Source organism: Rhinoraja longicauda, chromosome 4 (genome assembly GCF_053455715.1).
Source record: "Rhinoraja longicauda isolate Sanriku21f chromosome 4, sRhiLon1.1, whole genome shotgun sequence".
In the NCBI taxonomy this organism is placed as follows: Eukaryota; Metazoa; Chordata; class Chondrichthyes; order Rajiformes; family Arhynchobatidae; genus Rhinoraja; species Rhinoraja longicauda.
In genome coordinates, this window is record NC_135956.1 from 28,681,237 (window position 1) to 28,695,580 (window position 14,344).

Sequence of the window (14,344 nt, forward strand, 5' to 3'; positions counted from 1 at the left end):
ACTTCCCCCTCTCATTCTTGATAATCACATGATCTTTCTCGATTAGCAGCAGGGGTTTCACACTGTTTCATGGAAATGTTTGATGTTTGCAGTAAAGGTTTTATGTTAAAACATGTTTGATTCTATTGTAATTGTGAATATTGAATTTAAATTCAACACTTCTATCATTAGCTTTCCATTGGAAAAACTTTTGTATTATCAGTCAGCATTGTTTTTTATAGATCTCATTTGTTTAATTGGGATGTTCCTGATTCTCACTCTGTCTTCACCATTAAGGATCTTTGTTTAAAATTATAGAAGGGCTTTGGCTGGCTGACCATTAACCAGAGTGTGCGTTTTAATAGTGTCAAAGCTCAATCCTTGGAATAGCAGAACCGAGCAATTGCAACCCTCGGGTCTACAAGGTAACTTGCATGATATGTTTGGCCATCATTCCATCATGGTTTCAGCTGTGTTATGATCTGGAGCACATAAATCATCTCAGCTGGTCTTGTGGTGCTGTAGCAAAGAACTGATGCACTGTCAGGGGTGCACCCCTGTGTGGAGAGATGTGGCAGATAGTCCTGAATGTGGTCTGCCGTGGACTCAAGGGGACAGGTGCACGTACACCACACCATGCTTATGTTATCTGTAAGCAATGACTTGGCCTTGGGTGTCAGACCGTGAGACTATATCCCAGAGTTGCCCAAGGGCATTTTTACGGCTATTCTGAGACATTTGAAAACCATTCATGTCAATTAGGTAAGAATATTAATAATTATTTACAAGAAAAGTATTGACTTGCTGATATTATTAAAATGTAAACAAAAATGCTTATCTGCACTTGTTTTGATTCAGGCTGGTGACTTGTATTGAGTTCGGAAACCAGGTATGAAATGCACCAATCTGTGCATTATTCCTGGATTCGATGCCAAGTCCAGTAGTGCTGACAGGTGTCGGTTCACTAGTATCTGAGATTCGGCAGGTTCCTGAGTTCCACCTTGCAATGTTCAGATGCTGAAGTCCAGAACAGGTTGACCCACATAATGTAGTTGGCTGGCAAGTTACAGCGTTCAGTTCAGTGTGAATTGGGCTGATACCAAGGCACAATCTGGTCTCTGAAGTAAAGTAAACCTGGAGACCATTTTGATGGAATTATCCCAAATGCCCTGGCCAATTGACCAATATTGATCCTCTCATCAAAGTCAGAAACAAATCATTAAATATGATCGGCTTCTGTTTGGTGTGTGCTGTTTAAATTAACTGCCAGAGCCTCCTTCCCTAAAACAGTAGCTATGCCCAAAGTTGTTTGATTGAAAAGCTTTTTGGAATATGTAAATGTGATCTTTTAATTGGGGGTTTTAAAATGACTATTACCCATTCCCTATGCTCTTCCAACTACCTCTACTTGAAATCTGTACGATACTATACGATACGAAAGAACTTTATTTATTCCAGGAGGGAAATTGATCTGCCAACAGTCATACAAACACAAAATACATGAAATTAAAGTGCCGAGTGGAATGGCTTGGGGATGTGCAAAGATTTGGAAGGGGAGGGTGGGGTGGGGGAGGGGATATAAGTCTCAGTCCACCCATGACAGAAGGGGGAGGAGTTGTAAAGTTTGATAGCCACAGGGAAGAAGGATCTCCTGTGGCGTTCTGTCCTGCATCTTGGTGGAACCAGTCTGTTGCTGAAGGTAATCCTCAGGTTGACCAGTGTGTCATGGAGGGGGTGAGCTGTATTGTCCAGGATGCTCTGCAGTTTGAGGAGCATTCTCCCCTCCAAGACCACCTCCCATGAATCCAGCTCCGTCCCCAGGACAGAGCCAGCCTTCCTGATGAGTTTGTTAATCCTATTGGCATCCGCAACCTTCGTCCTGCTGCCCCAGCACACGGTCGCGAAGAAGATGGCACTGGCTACCACCAATTGGTAGAAGATCTGCAGCATCTTACTGCAGACGTTGAAGGAGCAGAGCCTTCCCAAAAAGTACAGCCTGCTCTGTCCCTTCTTGTACAGGGCCTCAGGGTTCCTGGACCAGTCCAGTTTACTGTCCAGGTACACTCCAAGGTATTTGTACTCCCTGGTAAACTGCACATCTACACCATTGATGGGGACAGGGGTGTTCCTCCCCTCCTAAAGTCCACCACCAACTGCTTAGTCATGTTGGTGTTGGGCTGCAGATGATTCAGCCCACACCACTCAACAAAGTCGTTGACTACACCTCTGTATTCTGCTTCCCTCCCCTCACTGATGCAGCCCACAATTACAGAGTCATCTGAAAACTTCTGTAGGAGGCAGGAGACTGAGTTATTTCAGAAGTCCGAGGTGTAGATGGTAAATAGGAATGGAGAGAGGACCGTCCCCTGTGGGGCCCCTGTGTTGCTCACCACCATGTCCGAGACACAGTTCTGTAGCCTGACGTATTGTGTTCATCCAGTCAGGTAGTTGGTGATCCAGGACACCAATTGAGCATCCACCCGCACCTTCCTCCGTTTGCTCCCTAGCAGTGCTTGCCAGATTGTGTTAAAAGCACTGGAGAAGTTTTAAAAAAAACATGACTCTCACAATGCTTGTGATGGTTCGATCCTGACTACAGGTGCTGTCTGTACGGAATTTGTACATTCTCCCCGTGACCTGCGTGGGTTTTCTCTGGGATCTCCGGTTTCCCCACACAATATTTGGCTTGGTATCATTGTAAATTGTCCTAATGTGTGTAGGATAGTGCAAGTGTGATGAGATCACTGGCCAGCCTGGTTTTGCGCTGCATCTCTAAACTAAACTACATACCCATTTAGAAAGAGATTTATTAAAGTCTTTTATCCAAAATGGCAATCGAATAAGATTGCTCTGAATTAGTTATTGAAAGGTTTTTAAACGTTACAGAATTGAAGCAAATAATCCACTTGCTCCATCTTGAAGGGATAAAATTATTAATTATGTGGAACCCCTTTGTCTGGTTCTTAAGTGCAATTTTTCTTTCATGTTGACATGCCCAATGGTTTGTACTTGAAAAGATTTTACTGCCAATATCCTCAAACTATATTTTCATGCATGCCAAAAGATTGAAGAGCATCATAAAACTCAGTATAAGCGAACATGATGAGTGAAATCCATGAATGCCCACTTCCCATGTGTTTAAGTGTATGCACTTAAACTGAGTTTCAGACAATGTTGCTGAGAATTCCAGTGGCTGTACCCATATGTGGGTGAGAGGTGAGAGGTGAGAGACTGCACTGAAGGACATGGTTGAGGGGGTTGGTTGAATTGTTACACTGAAAATTAAGAAAATAGTTCTTCATCAGTAAAATTACTTCAGGAAGAAACGCACAAATAGGTTTGGCATCAGTCAGGCCTGAATTTAGATAACAACCAATATTTGTTTATGTATTACCATAGCTTCCAGTTTTTTGAGAATTACAGAGGCAATGTGCAGATGGGTGAAAACAATTTTAACTTGCCGTTTTGTGAGGCTTGGAATCCAATAAACAACGCTGCGATTGTTCTGTATGGTGCCAGAAGGAAACACACCTTTCCGCTTATGATCACTTTTGACCCTCTCAAGACCTCAGCATGCACATGGCGATAATGTAATTCACGATGTTTGTCTTAATTAAATCTCCCTCTGGGTACAAACCACACCTGGAACACTTAACAGGCACATTTTCTAAACAGATGTTTCTTCAAAGGTAATTACAAAGATGTTCCCCATGATCATTGCCAATCTACACCCAACCCACATTGTAGTTGGCATAACACTCGTCTGTCTACATTTGCATTGGTTCTTGCTACCTATCCCCCTTGCTTTGCATTTCTTGCTATCATGTACAGTTGATGTGATTGTTGACAGAACTGTAATTCTCCAAGAGATTGAAGAAGCTGGTCATCATTGGATGCTATTTCATCAATAAAACCTGACTGAAACACGAGTGTGTTATGCATGTTCCAGGTCCTTTGTGTGGATAGATAATGATGCTGCAGATCTCGGGCAGTAGTCAAAGAGCTTGGCCCTCGTTAACATTAATTAGCTGCTGTTGATGTTATATTGGATCTTCAATGTGAAGTATGGACTTTGTATTGCCGTTTCAATTTTGGCCAGTTACCTTTTTTACTTGCTCAAACTATCTCCAATTTGACCTCTATTCATGTCTGTAAAAGGTATCTGCTGGTCATTCCTAGCTCTTTGATCACTTGTTTGTTCTTGTGTGGAAAGCTTTTGTGTACCCCAGATAGCACGTTGCTTCCTGGGATCAGCTGCCGATGGTTTACCTCTCTGTATTACAGTATATTTACAGTACAGGATAGATGCCTTTCAAATCAGCAAATGCATTCTGGCATGTTAGAATGGTCCAGCCATTCCCATTCCCTCCATGCTTGCCCCTTGCCCCTCCAAATCACCTTTTCTCAAATCCCTCACCAATTACCCGTTGGGAGAGAGGACCCTGCAGGTGAAACGTGTGGGTTGTGGGTAGATGGGACTTGGAAGCAAGGGGGTTGAAAATGAGTGATGAGGGGGGTGTATTGGAAAGGGGGCAAAAATGGGAGGACTGGAGGTTGATTGGATGGAGAACACAGGAAGTGAGGATTACCTAAAATTGGAAAATTCAGTGTGTTGTCGGCTGTCCAGGTGAAATATGCAGCGCTGTTCTTCTAGTTTGCATTTGGCATTACGCTGGCTGTGGAGGAGGCCAAAGGCAGAAAATAAAAGAACAGTGCCTCATATTCTGCCTGGGTAACCAACAACCCAAAGGCATGAACGCTGATTTCTCCAATTTCTCAAGTATCCTGCACCCTTTAGATTTAGATTTTTTTTTAGATTTAAAGATACAGCGCAGAAACAGGCCCACTGGGTCCACGCCGCCCAGCGATCCCCGCACACTAACACTATTATCCTACACCCACTAGGGACAATTTTTACATTTGCCCAGCCAATGAACCTAAAAACCTGTACGTCTTTGGAGTGGGTACAGGTTTTGCCTGATCCACCGATGTTTGCTTACTCACCTACTATTAGCCAGTTTCTTTACTCTCTCTCACCTAGTTCCACACACTCAACCCATGGGATCCCCTTGCCCCTTTGGTCCTGTCTGCCCACCGTCCCTTATCCAGTACCACTCATCACCTTCGTTTCTTATCAGATCCCATAATCTTCCACCCTTTGTCTACACTTATCACCTGTCGCTTTCTCTACCCTTCTCTCTGCCACCTGGCTCTGCCTCTTCATTACCCCCCCCCCCCCTTAGCCAAGTCCACCTGTCACGTGCTGACTCCACCCCCCCTCACCCCCCCAGCCCCTCACATCTTTATACTTGCCATCTCCACTATACACTCCCTTTCCTGATGCAGGCTCTCAACCCTAACATCAACCATCCCTTTCTCTCCACAGATGCTGCTTGACTGGCTAAGTTCTGTCAGCAGCTCATTTTCTGTTAGGAAAAGTACACAATCTGATGGATTTGTATTGATTTTCTTTACTGCCTGCGAGATATTGTACTAAGATGCTGAATTTTATTTTATTCAAGCTAAATTTGCTTATAAATTGGTTCTGTAAATTTAGTTTCATAGGTTACATTGCAACATTGAAAATAACACCAAGGCCTTGAACTAGCAACTTGTAATGTATGAGCACCAACTTGGTTGTCATAGTTCTTTACCAGGACCCATTCTTGTGCTTTATAATTTTGATCAGCAGTTCTATGATGTCAGCAGTTCTTGCTTCTCTATGGGCATCTTATACCAGTGTCAAATAATCACTGTGTTTTTCGGGTGGATGGTTATCTTGGGATTGAGGTGGGTCATTATGTTGCTCGCTGCCTTGCCTCTCCATTTCTCAACTATAGCCTGAATTCTGCTTTAAAACGTGGCCATTCCGCTTGGATTTGTTAATTTCCATCTCTAACGATGCAGATGTCTGTGCCCCCTGCAGCTTGCCATGGATAATGCTCCAGTGGCTACAAGCTGAACTGACTGTCAAAGCATTTCTGTATAACTGTGAAGCCCTGTGCCAGGCCTTGGCAACCAGGTTGGATTGAGCTTTCTTTCGGAAATTTACATCACAGATACCACTCTTGGTGAGGCCAAGTAGATTAGGGCAGCACGGTGGAGCAGCGGTAGAGTTGCTGCCTTACAGCGCCAGAGACCCAGGTTCGATCCTGGCTACAGATGCTGTCTGTATGGAATTTGTACATTTTCCCCGTGACCTTCCTGGGTTTTCTCTGGGTGTTCCAGTTTCCTCCCAAATTCCAAAGTAGGACAGGTTTGTTGGCTAATTAGCTTTGTAAAATTGTGAATGTAGGATAGTGTTAGTGTGCGGGGATTGCTGGTTGGCGCGGACTCGGTGGGCTGATGGGCCTGTTTCTGCGCTGTAGCTCTAAACTAAACTAAAGCTGCATGCAAGCGGTGAGCAGTCAAGCTACGGGCTTTTGTGCTGTGGTAATAAAACCTTTCGAGTACAAGAGCTTCTAAAAACCAGTGCACGGAAATGCACAGGTGATGTGGCCTCTTTATATTTGAGCAGTAACGGCCTTCAGGGCACAAAGGAAGGTGAATTGGAATGTGATAGCCTGGAAAACGTTAAAATAAGTGATACCAGTGTTCAGGCATGTAATGGCACTAACTTAAAATATCTACATTTTCTGCCCTTTGAAGAAGAACAAGTTAATTGTGTCGCTTTGACATAATTTGAAGTTAACAGGTTAGCCTTTCCTGTATTTAATAATGTCACAGACAGATGTAATAATGCTGGCTTCCTGTTCCTTGGACACCAAGTAGCTGCTTAACATTAAACTGTGATTTAATATTTCAGAACTTGAATGTGTTTGCGCAAAGCTCAAATTTACAAACTAAATCAAACCAATTTGACACTCCTTATCTCAGCTCAATGTACACACTTGCAGCAAATGTGGCTTGGTGGTTCATGTAGCAATCCACCTTTGCTCCTGTCTTTCCCAGTGTCACTGTGGCCCATCGTAATGGTCACTGATGATGAACTCAAAATTCTTAGTGCAAATAATGACAAATTTATTAAATGTGTAGGAAGGAACTGCAGATGCTGGTTTACACAAGTTTCACTATCCTCCTGATTAATTTTACTATTTGTATACCTCATTGTCAACTTCCCCTCAAAGAACAATGAACCATTCTACATTTCCTTGACCACCATCTGCTTTGATCTGTCATTTTCTCACCTTATCTCTAATTTCCCTCTCCCCTGACTCTCAGTCCGAAGAAAGGTCTTGATCTGAAACGTCACCCATTTCTTCTCTCCAGATATGTTGCCTGTCCCGCTGAGTTACTCCAGCATTTTGTGTCTATCTATTAATTTACTAACACATGTTCTCTCTGACCACATGGGTTTGCTCTGGGTGCTCCGGTTTCTTAGAACTGGTGTGAACAGATGATCGGTGGTTGGCATGGATTTGCTGGGCTGAAGGGCTTGTTTCCATGCTGTATCTCTAAACGTTAATGAATTGGTGTAAAATGTTGCTGCTAAGCTGGTATTTAGGTCTGGACAATTATTTTTAAATGTCACCATTCAGACCATTAGAATTGATCATGTAACTTTTAATGTGCATGCCTGCCTGGACTCCACACCAGCCATTAACTGCAGACTCTGCAGTTTCCTTGTTTTATTGTGTAGTTACTATGGACTTGCTGTGATGTCACCCTGTCATACTAACACAGTTGGCTATTCTGTGTTTCAGATCATTGCCTGGAGTTGTGTATAAAGGAGCAGACAAGTCTCCCACGTTTCACAGTCAGCTTCAGATAAAAAAGAACCAGCAGAGCAGATTAATACAAACTTGTGTCTGGTGGCCCTTTGTACAAAGACTGGCTTTAAAGAGAACATAGTGTTGTTTAATGAGCTATAAGATGAGGCCCTAGGCCCATGGGACTCTACCTCTCTCCAGTCTGCTTGATGTGCACAATTCAACACAGCACATTTGGAGTTGCTGAACTCAGATTCCAAGACGGCTGCTGGAGAAAGGCCATTGAACATGCCTACAGAAATGCTACAAGCAGATAGCATGGTCAAACCAGTAGGTTCGACCACCACCTTCACTTCAGCCGTTCCCCTCCGTATACTAAACAAAGGGCCAGACTATTTTCGAAGGCAGGCAGAGCCCAACCCCAAAAGACTCAGTGCCGTTGAACGGCTGGAAGCTGATAAAGCAAAATATGTGAAGAGCCAGGAGGTCATCAATGCCAAGCAGGAGCCGGTGAAGCCGGCTGTGCTGGCAAAGCCACCGGTCTGCCCAGCAGTCCGGCGGGCAGCTGGTACTCCTCTGCAGAAGCTGTCCAACAATCACAAGGCAGACAGCAGTGCTAAAAGAGAGAACATAAATCTGGAAATACTGAAAAACATAATCAACAGTTCAGAAAGTTCCACCTCGGGCTCGGTACATAAGCACAGCACACGCAACTGGCCCCAGCACAGACCGGCCTCCACAGAAATTAGTCGGCGCACGTTTGCGGAATCTATTCGGGTGTACAGTAACCAAGGCCAGAGCAGTCCGCAGGTAGGCAATCTGAACGTAACCAAAAGATTGTTTGAAGACCAAGTCAGTGATTCAGCCCTGCATATTTCTCGCAGTTCGGCCGATGTGAGAAGAGTGGTGGATGGGAGGCCTCTGAAACCAATACCCAGCAGCAGTTCTGCCCCTCCCGTTCTACCCAAGCCAAATATCCCAACCTGTAATGTACCCAAGTCGCCACCACAAACCACCCCAGACTTGACAGCCAATCCAAGCAGGCGGCCATCACTCCACCGCTCCAAGTCTGACCTTAGTGATCGATATGCCCGTGCTAATGCCGATGTAGAGAGATTCTTTAACTACTGTGGGCTGGATCCAGAAGAACTTGAAAACATTGGCATGGAGAACTTCACACGGGCAAACTCAGACATAATCTCCCTGAACTTTCGTAGTGCAAGCATGATCAGTTCGGATTGTGAGCAGTCACGAAGGAGCAATGATGACCTGACGGATGATGAAGAAACAAACGATCGAGTCCCTTATGGTATTTCGGCCGTAGAAAGGAATGCGAGAGTGATTAAATGGTTATATAGTTGCAAACAAGCGAAGGAATCCCAGAAAATATCTCATGTTTAAGCAATAGACACAAACTATGAGTGACTCAAATTCTTTTTTTGTATTTTTATTTTGTCTGTGAACCTTTTGTTGTGAAGTCTACTGGAACATTTCTTGCAGATCTGAGTTCCACTGTGATGCTAGTTTGTGTATGTTCCCATTGCATGCTTATCGATTTAAGCTCAGAAGTGGCCTCTATCTAAAAACATATGAAGACACGGACATGGGTGTTTCCACTGTATTAGAAATGTAACTATGTATGTACCAGCCAGCAAGAGCACGAGGTACTATGTACACATTTTATCGTACATTTCAAACAATTATATACGAGGACAAGTGGCCTTGTTGCAGGTTTTCTCAATAAATATATGTAATTGGGACAGAAAAGATAAATGATCTGTCTGAAACATTGCAAGGGTAGTCACACTTAACTCTCCTCAATCTGGAAGCGCATGTTACAGCCCATATAACCTCTAATGCTGGCGACTTGGCTATAAAACTGTCCAGTTTAATGCAACAGCATGGTACAGCTCTAACAATCCATGTCTTCCAAAGCTGCTTCAACTGCCCTTCTAATTGTCTGCTGTAATGGGCTGAGAAGTGAAAAGTACAGCGGTTGACCTCATTAAATAGTTCATTGTCGCTTTTCAATATACTGCTGCACTTCATTTCATAAAGAGACTGGTATCTCGGCTGTTGGGAAACCAGATTTTTTTGTATTAAAAATGCTGTAAAGGTTTGTATATACTTCAAAGCTGTTATCAGATCTGTAAAGAAGAGTCTGCTATAATAATAAATAGTTTCCAGTTCATTCATCATCATTCTTGATTTTTGCCTTTTTCGTTCATTTCATTTCATTGTTTTAAAGTGAGCATTTCAAAAACAGTTTACAAGTTGTCACCTTTTTTGCTGTTATTTTCCTCGATGCACAATATGCATAATAACAAAAGCAGGCAAATGTGCAATGATGGCCTTTGTTATTTGGTAAAGTGTCACATTGATTATGTGGTATTCAAATTCTAGAATTATATTTGCCTCTTAGTATTCATACTTGCCACCAAAATAATATCTATTTAAAGACTATGGTAAGATTCAGAAATGTTGCATTGTAAAACATTAAACCTGTAGTTATTAAACACCGAACTATCATGTCAATTTGCAGCTGCACACTCGTTGTTCAGACAGTGCAGGCATGAGGTAGCAACCTTTAACCTATTTGCTGTATTTTTGGGACTTCTATCTTTAATTTAAAGGGCTTCACAAGTTCTATGCATGCGGTTATCTCTCCTGCAAATTGCTGCACTTGCAAAAAAAACAGACTGCTACACTACAACTGTTTCTCATTAGAGCCACAGTAAATTACAAGGCAGTGATAAATGAAGCATTATGGGAATGAAAGCAGCAGCATCTGTCATCTAATAATGCCTAAATTAAACAGAGAAAATATAAACATCTGACATTGTAGGACTTGGGAGAAGATGGTTAGGCAGTGGTTAAAGATGAAAGATGGTGAACATTTCTGAAAAGCTGATAAATGGACTCAACATGAAATATTAATTTATATTTTTAGATATTCAGTTGAGAACCTTTGACAGTTCTACAGAAACATTAACCTCACTTTCCCTTTCAGATGCTGACTGGATGTCCATTATAGCATTTTCTGTTTTTTAATGTAGCATTTTCAATTTGCTGTGGTTCAAAATAAGTATTATTGGATTGCCATCTTGTATTTTTTGTTGGTCAACCTTGTAACTTTTCGGCTTTTGTATTTGTCATAAAATATAATCAAACATTTCTACTTGAAACCTGTGATAAAGCAAAAATTAATGACCATCTACCTGTGCACTCTTTTTCTGCATCTGCTATGTAACCTCTTCATATGCTGATCTGTTCCAAGAAGTTAAATTTGTGGAATTAGGGACTGATACAACTGACCATCACTCTAAACAACTATGGAGAAACAAATTGATGACTAACAATTGTAAACTTGGTACTTGCTTTTTAATAATAAAATATGAACATGTTTCTGCACTTTAGGCTGCAAGTAACTATGATTCAGTTTAGCTAACAATGTTAACAGAAAACATTAATAACCCAGGGCAGAGTTTCACCTTTTCATTTTGTCAACTAGTTACTTGGGTAGCAAGCAACACAGAATTTATGTCTGATTTTCTGCTAAAGTGGCAACTAACTAATTCTGGTGCTAATGGTTTTGATCTGGGAAAACTGTACTATTTTCTCATGTGCTTGAAAGGCGTGTAAGTGGAATGTACATTAAAAGTAAATCAAGTTGGATTTTTTCATTCAATCTGTGGTGATCAGTTTCAGGTTACTTTATGCGTCTAGGTACAATTAAATTCCTAGTTCGCTTGTAGTTCAAAGTCAATAATAAATACAATGACAAATGCAAAACAGCAGAATGGTGCAAAGATGGCGGTGCAAAGATTGCAGTGCAAACTAAAGAATGTAAAAAGAAAGTGAAAAGGCTGCATTTGGAGTACTGTGTTCAGTTTTGAACACAACTGTGCCTTGCTATAAGAAGGATGTTGTTAAACTGGAAAAATTGCAGAGATTATTTACGAGAATGTTGCTCTGCTCTGTCATTTACTTTCTTTGGTGGATAGCATTCAGTGATACTTGTTCTTTATTTCTATCCATATGCAAATGTTGGTATCCTATTGATTTGTTTCTTAATGGCATGGCTCTTTCCCTTGGAAGATATTTTACCTTTTTCAGTTTTTCCAATAGTTATATTAATCCTGCCACCCCTCTAGTCTCAAAGCTAGGCATCTCTGGGTAACCTTCCCCATTCTCTCTTTACTTTGCACTTGAGGACATTGGTGTTTCACACCAGGTGAATCGTAATTGCATTTAAATTGGACTGGATTCATTGAGGTGCACTACAAAGCTATCATGTTGAAACCTAGCACCAATTTGGGTGTTCCCCAGAAGAGTTGAGAGTTTGGTTGTAAAGGTCATTGAAATTGTACTGACATAATTCTGACATAATCCTTAAACCACAGAAGTATTAATTATGGGAACTGCTGAGATTGACTGTTCCATCTTTGCAGATCTGTGTGCAAGGAAGGTTGTTAAATCTGAAAGTATGGCTGCAGCACATTGCAGTAGAGGTGGAGAGTGCGGATGGAGGGGATTGCAGAGCAGTTTTAAATATCTGGCTCTATCTCCTCACTGTGAACCGCCCTAATGGTTTCCTAAGCTGTGAGTAGGCTGCATGGCACTGCAAGGTGTGGGCCGATCAGAAAAACAAGGATTGCAAACCATGATGGAGCAAAGAGAAATGACTAGTTTAGTTAATAATTTAGTTTAGTTGTACAGTGAAATGTTTTTTGTTGTGTGCTACCCAGTCAAAGAAAAGACTACACATGATTACAATCAAGATGTCCACAGTATACAGATAAAGGATAGCAAGTATTTTGACCTTTGCAATTAGGTGTCAGATGTTAAGAGAAAAATATAAAGTCAGAATGGCAACACTTTGATTTGTGTTTCATTGAGGATTTTGGCACATTGCGCTTTTCCTGTGACTTACATCCCTTCTAATGTGGGGAGTTCAGCTTCACTCACAAGTGCATCGGATGTGTGATGGTGTTGCAGCTGCTTCTGACACTCTGCAGTCCATCCTTGGATCAAATCAATTGAGTACCAAAGCAATTACAAAACCTTGGGCTTGGATTGGGTTTGCCGTGATTGTGGTCAGCTTGGGTTTTAATTTTGCACCACATAGAGGTTAGATCTGCCGGCAGAGACCTTGGTGGAAAGTGCACAGTTGGGAATGATCACAAATGTAATCTTGTTCATACAAAATCAATTTTGGTTCACGTGGTGCCGAAATGCAAGTACTGGGAAATCCAGTTTTTAGGCTGACATTTAAAACTTCAAGAAAGGTGCATTCTTCCTGCGCCCGTGGAATTAATCTGCACTTCTTTTGTAGTCCAAAGCCCTCCAGCTCCTTGTCTCTGCCATTTGTCCTGTGATCCAAAACCATCCTCTCCTGGATGACCATAAATGTGCGCCCTGTGTTGCTCAAATTAACTTGGGGGTTCCCTGCATGTCGATTTCTCTTGCAGAGGAGTCAACCTCTTATCTCCTGTAGATCATTCCTGCAAGTTGAACATTCCTCCTTAAGTGGCCTCTTTATGGAACTGTATGATCCAAAAATGGCTTCCACCTTGCTGCTGTTAGAAGAAGTTGTAGTGGGCCAAGTAGGCCAAAATAACGACAAGTAGGCAAGGTTAACGAAAGCCCGACCCTCGGGAGCCGCCACAAAGTAATGATTGGAGATGAGTTGATCCAAAGACTCGATCCTTCAGGCCTTGGAGTGAATCGACTAAAACTGATACACTCAAGATCCATCTCGCAAAACCCAAGCAATTGCCACAAGCAGATAGCGGCATGATGCAATTTGACAGCAAGATGGATAAGACTGCTCTGATCTATTAAAACTGTTTATAACCTGCAGGCTTCATTCATTGCTGGATACTCCTGTTTGTAAATCCAATGAAATAAAAATGGAAAATGCTGGAAATACTCAACAAGTCAGGGTAAAGAGAAACAGCATTAACATTTCAAGTCCAAGTCCCTTGTCAGAAATGGGAAAGATAAATATAAGAAAGTTAGCAGGGACCAACTGTGAATCAAATCCAGAAGCACGTAGTACCTTCATCCACTGTATGATCTGAGGTGAGAAAATTGGTGGGAAGGAAAGAGGTGTCTGAAAAATCTTTTTAATTAACTTTCTTGTCAGTGGGGATATTTAAGAGTTCCAGGTGAAATTACTCCACCTACGCCATTCGGGCTGAATATGATTTTCGTGTCTTCATGATGAAATAAAGAAATGGTTGCTTGTAATTAGATGAATGAAGTAAAAAACATGGTTTCATCAATTTTTGGGTGAACCACCTTGTGATTTGCTATTTTTCATCTGTCAGGAGTGCCACTATGATGAACAACAGGAAAGAAAACTGCTCATTGCAGCCATCACACATCAGCTCACAAACGTGGTTTTCCAAAGTAGTTTCCTAGATGTGCCTTTGGTTGTTGCAGGGTGCATCTGGAAAGGTAGAATTCAGTTTGGCTTTCGCTTAAACAGCTCTATTACCAGAGCGAAATGAATGTCTTTTGATTGCTTGCAAAATCTAACTCGCATTATACATCAGGTTCAGATTATTTTAAAATGCTGCAATAATTTTGCTCAATTTTTTGTTTATCTTTGAATTGGAAGTTTAAAACTAATGTAAAGTAACCAACTATCT

The 14,344-nt window shown here is 41.8% G+C and overlaps 1 protein-coding gene across 9 annotated transcripts in view; it reads left to right on the forward strand.

Annotated features, from left to right (window-relative positions):
- The window catches only part of fam110b (family with sequence similarity 110 member B), a 123,588-nt gene that overhangs the window by 98,543 nt on the left and 10,701 nt on the right, over positions 1-14,344 (forward strand). For 7 of the 9 annotated variants that reach the window (XM_078397417.1, XM_078397420.1, XM_078397419.1 and 4 more), the window contains one exon: positions 7,683-11,318. The exons of the other annotated variants lie outside the window; for them this stretch is intronic. In XM_078397417.1, the coding sequence (XP_078253543.1) occupies positions 7,977-9,089 (1,113 nt within the window). In that variant the 5' untranslated portion in view covers positions 7,683-7,976 and the 3' untranslated portion in view covers positions 9,090-11,318. Of the gene's footprint in view, positions 1-7,682; positions 11,319-14,344 lie in introns of those variants that run through there. 9 annotated transcript variants of the gene reach the window in all.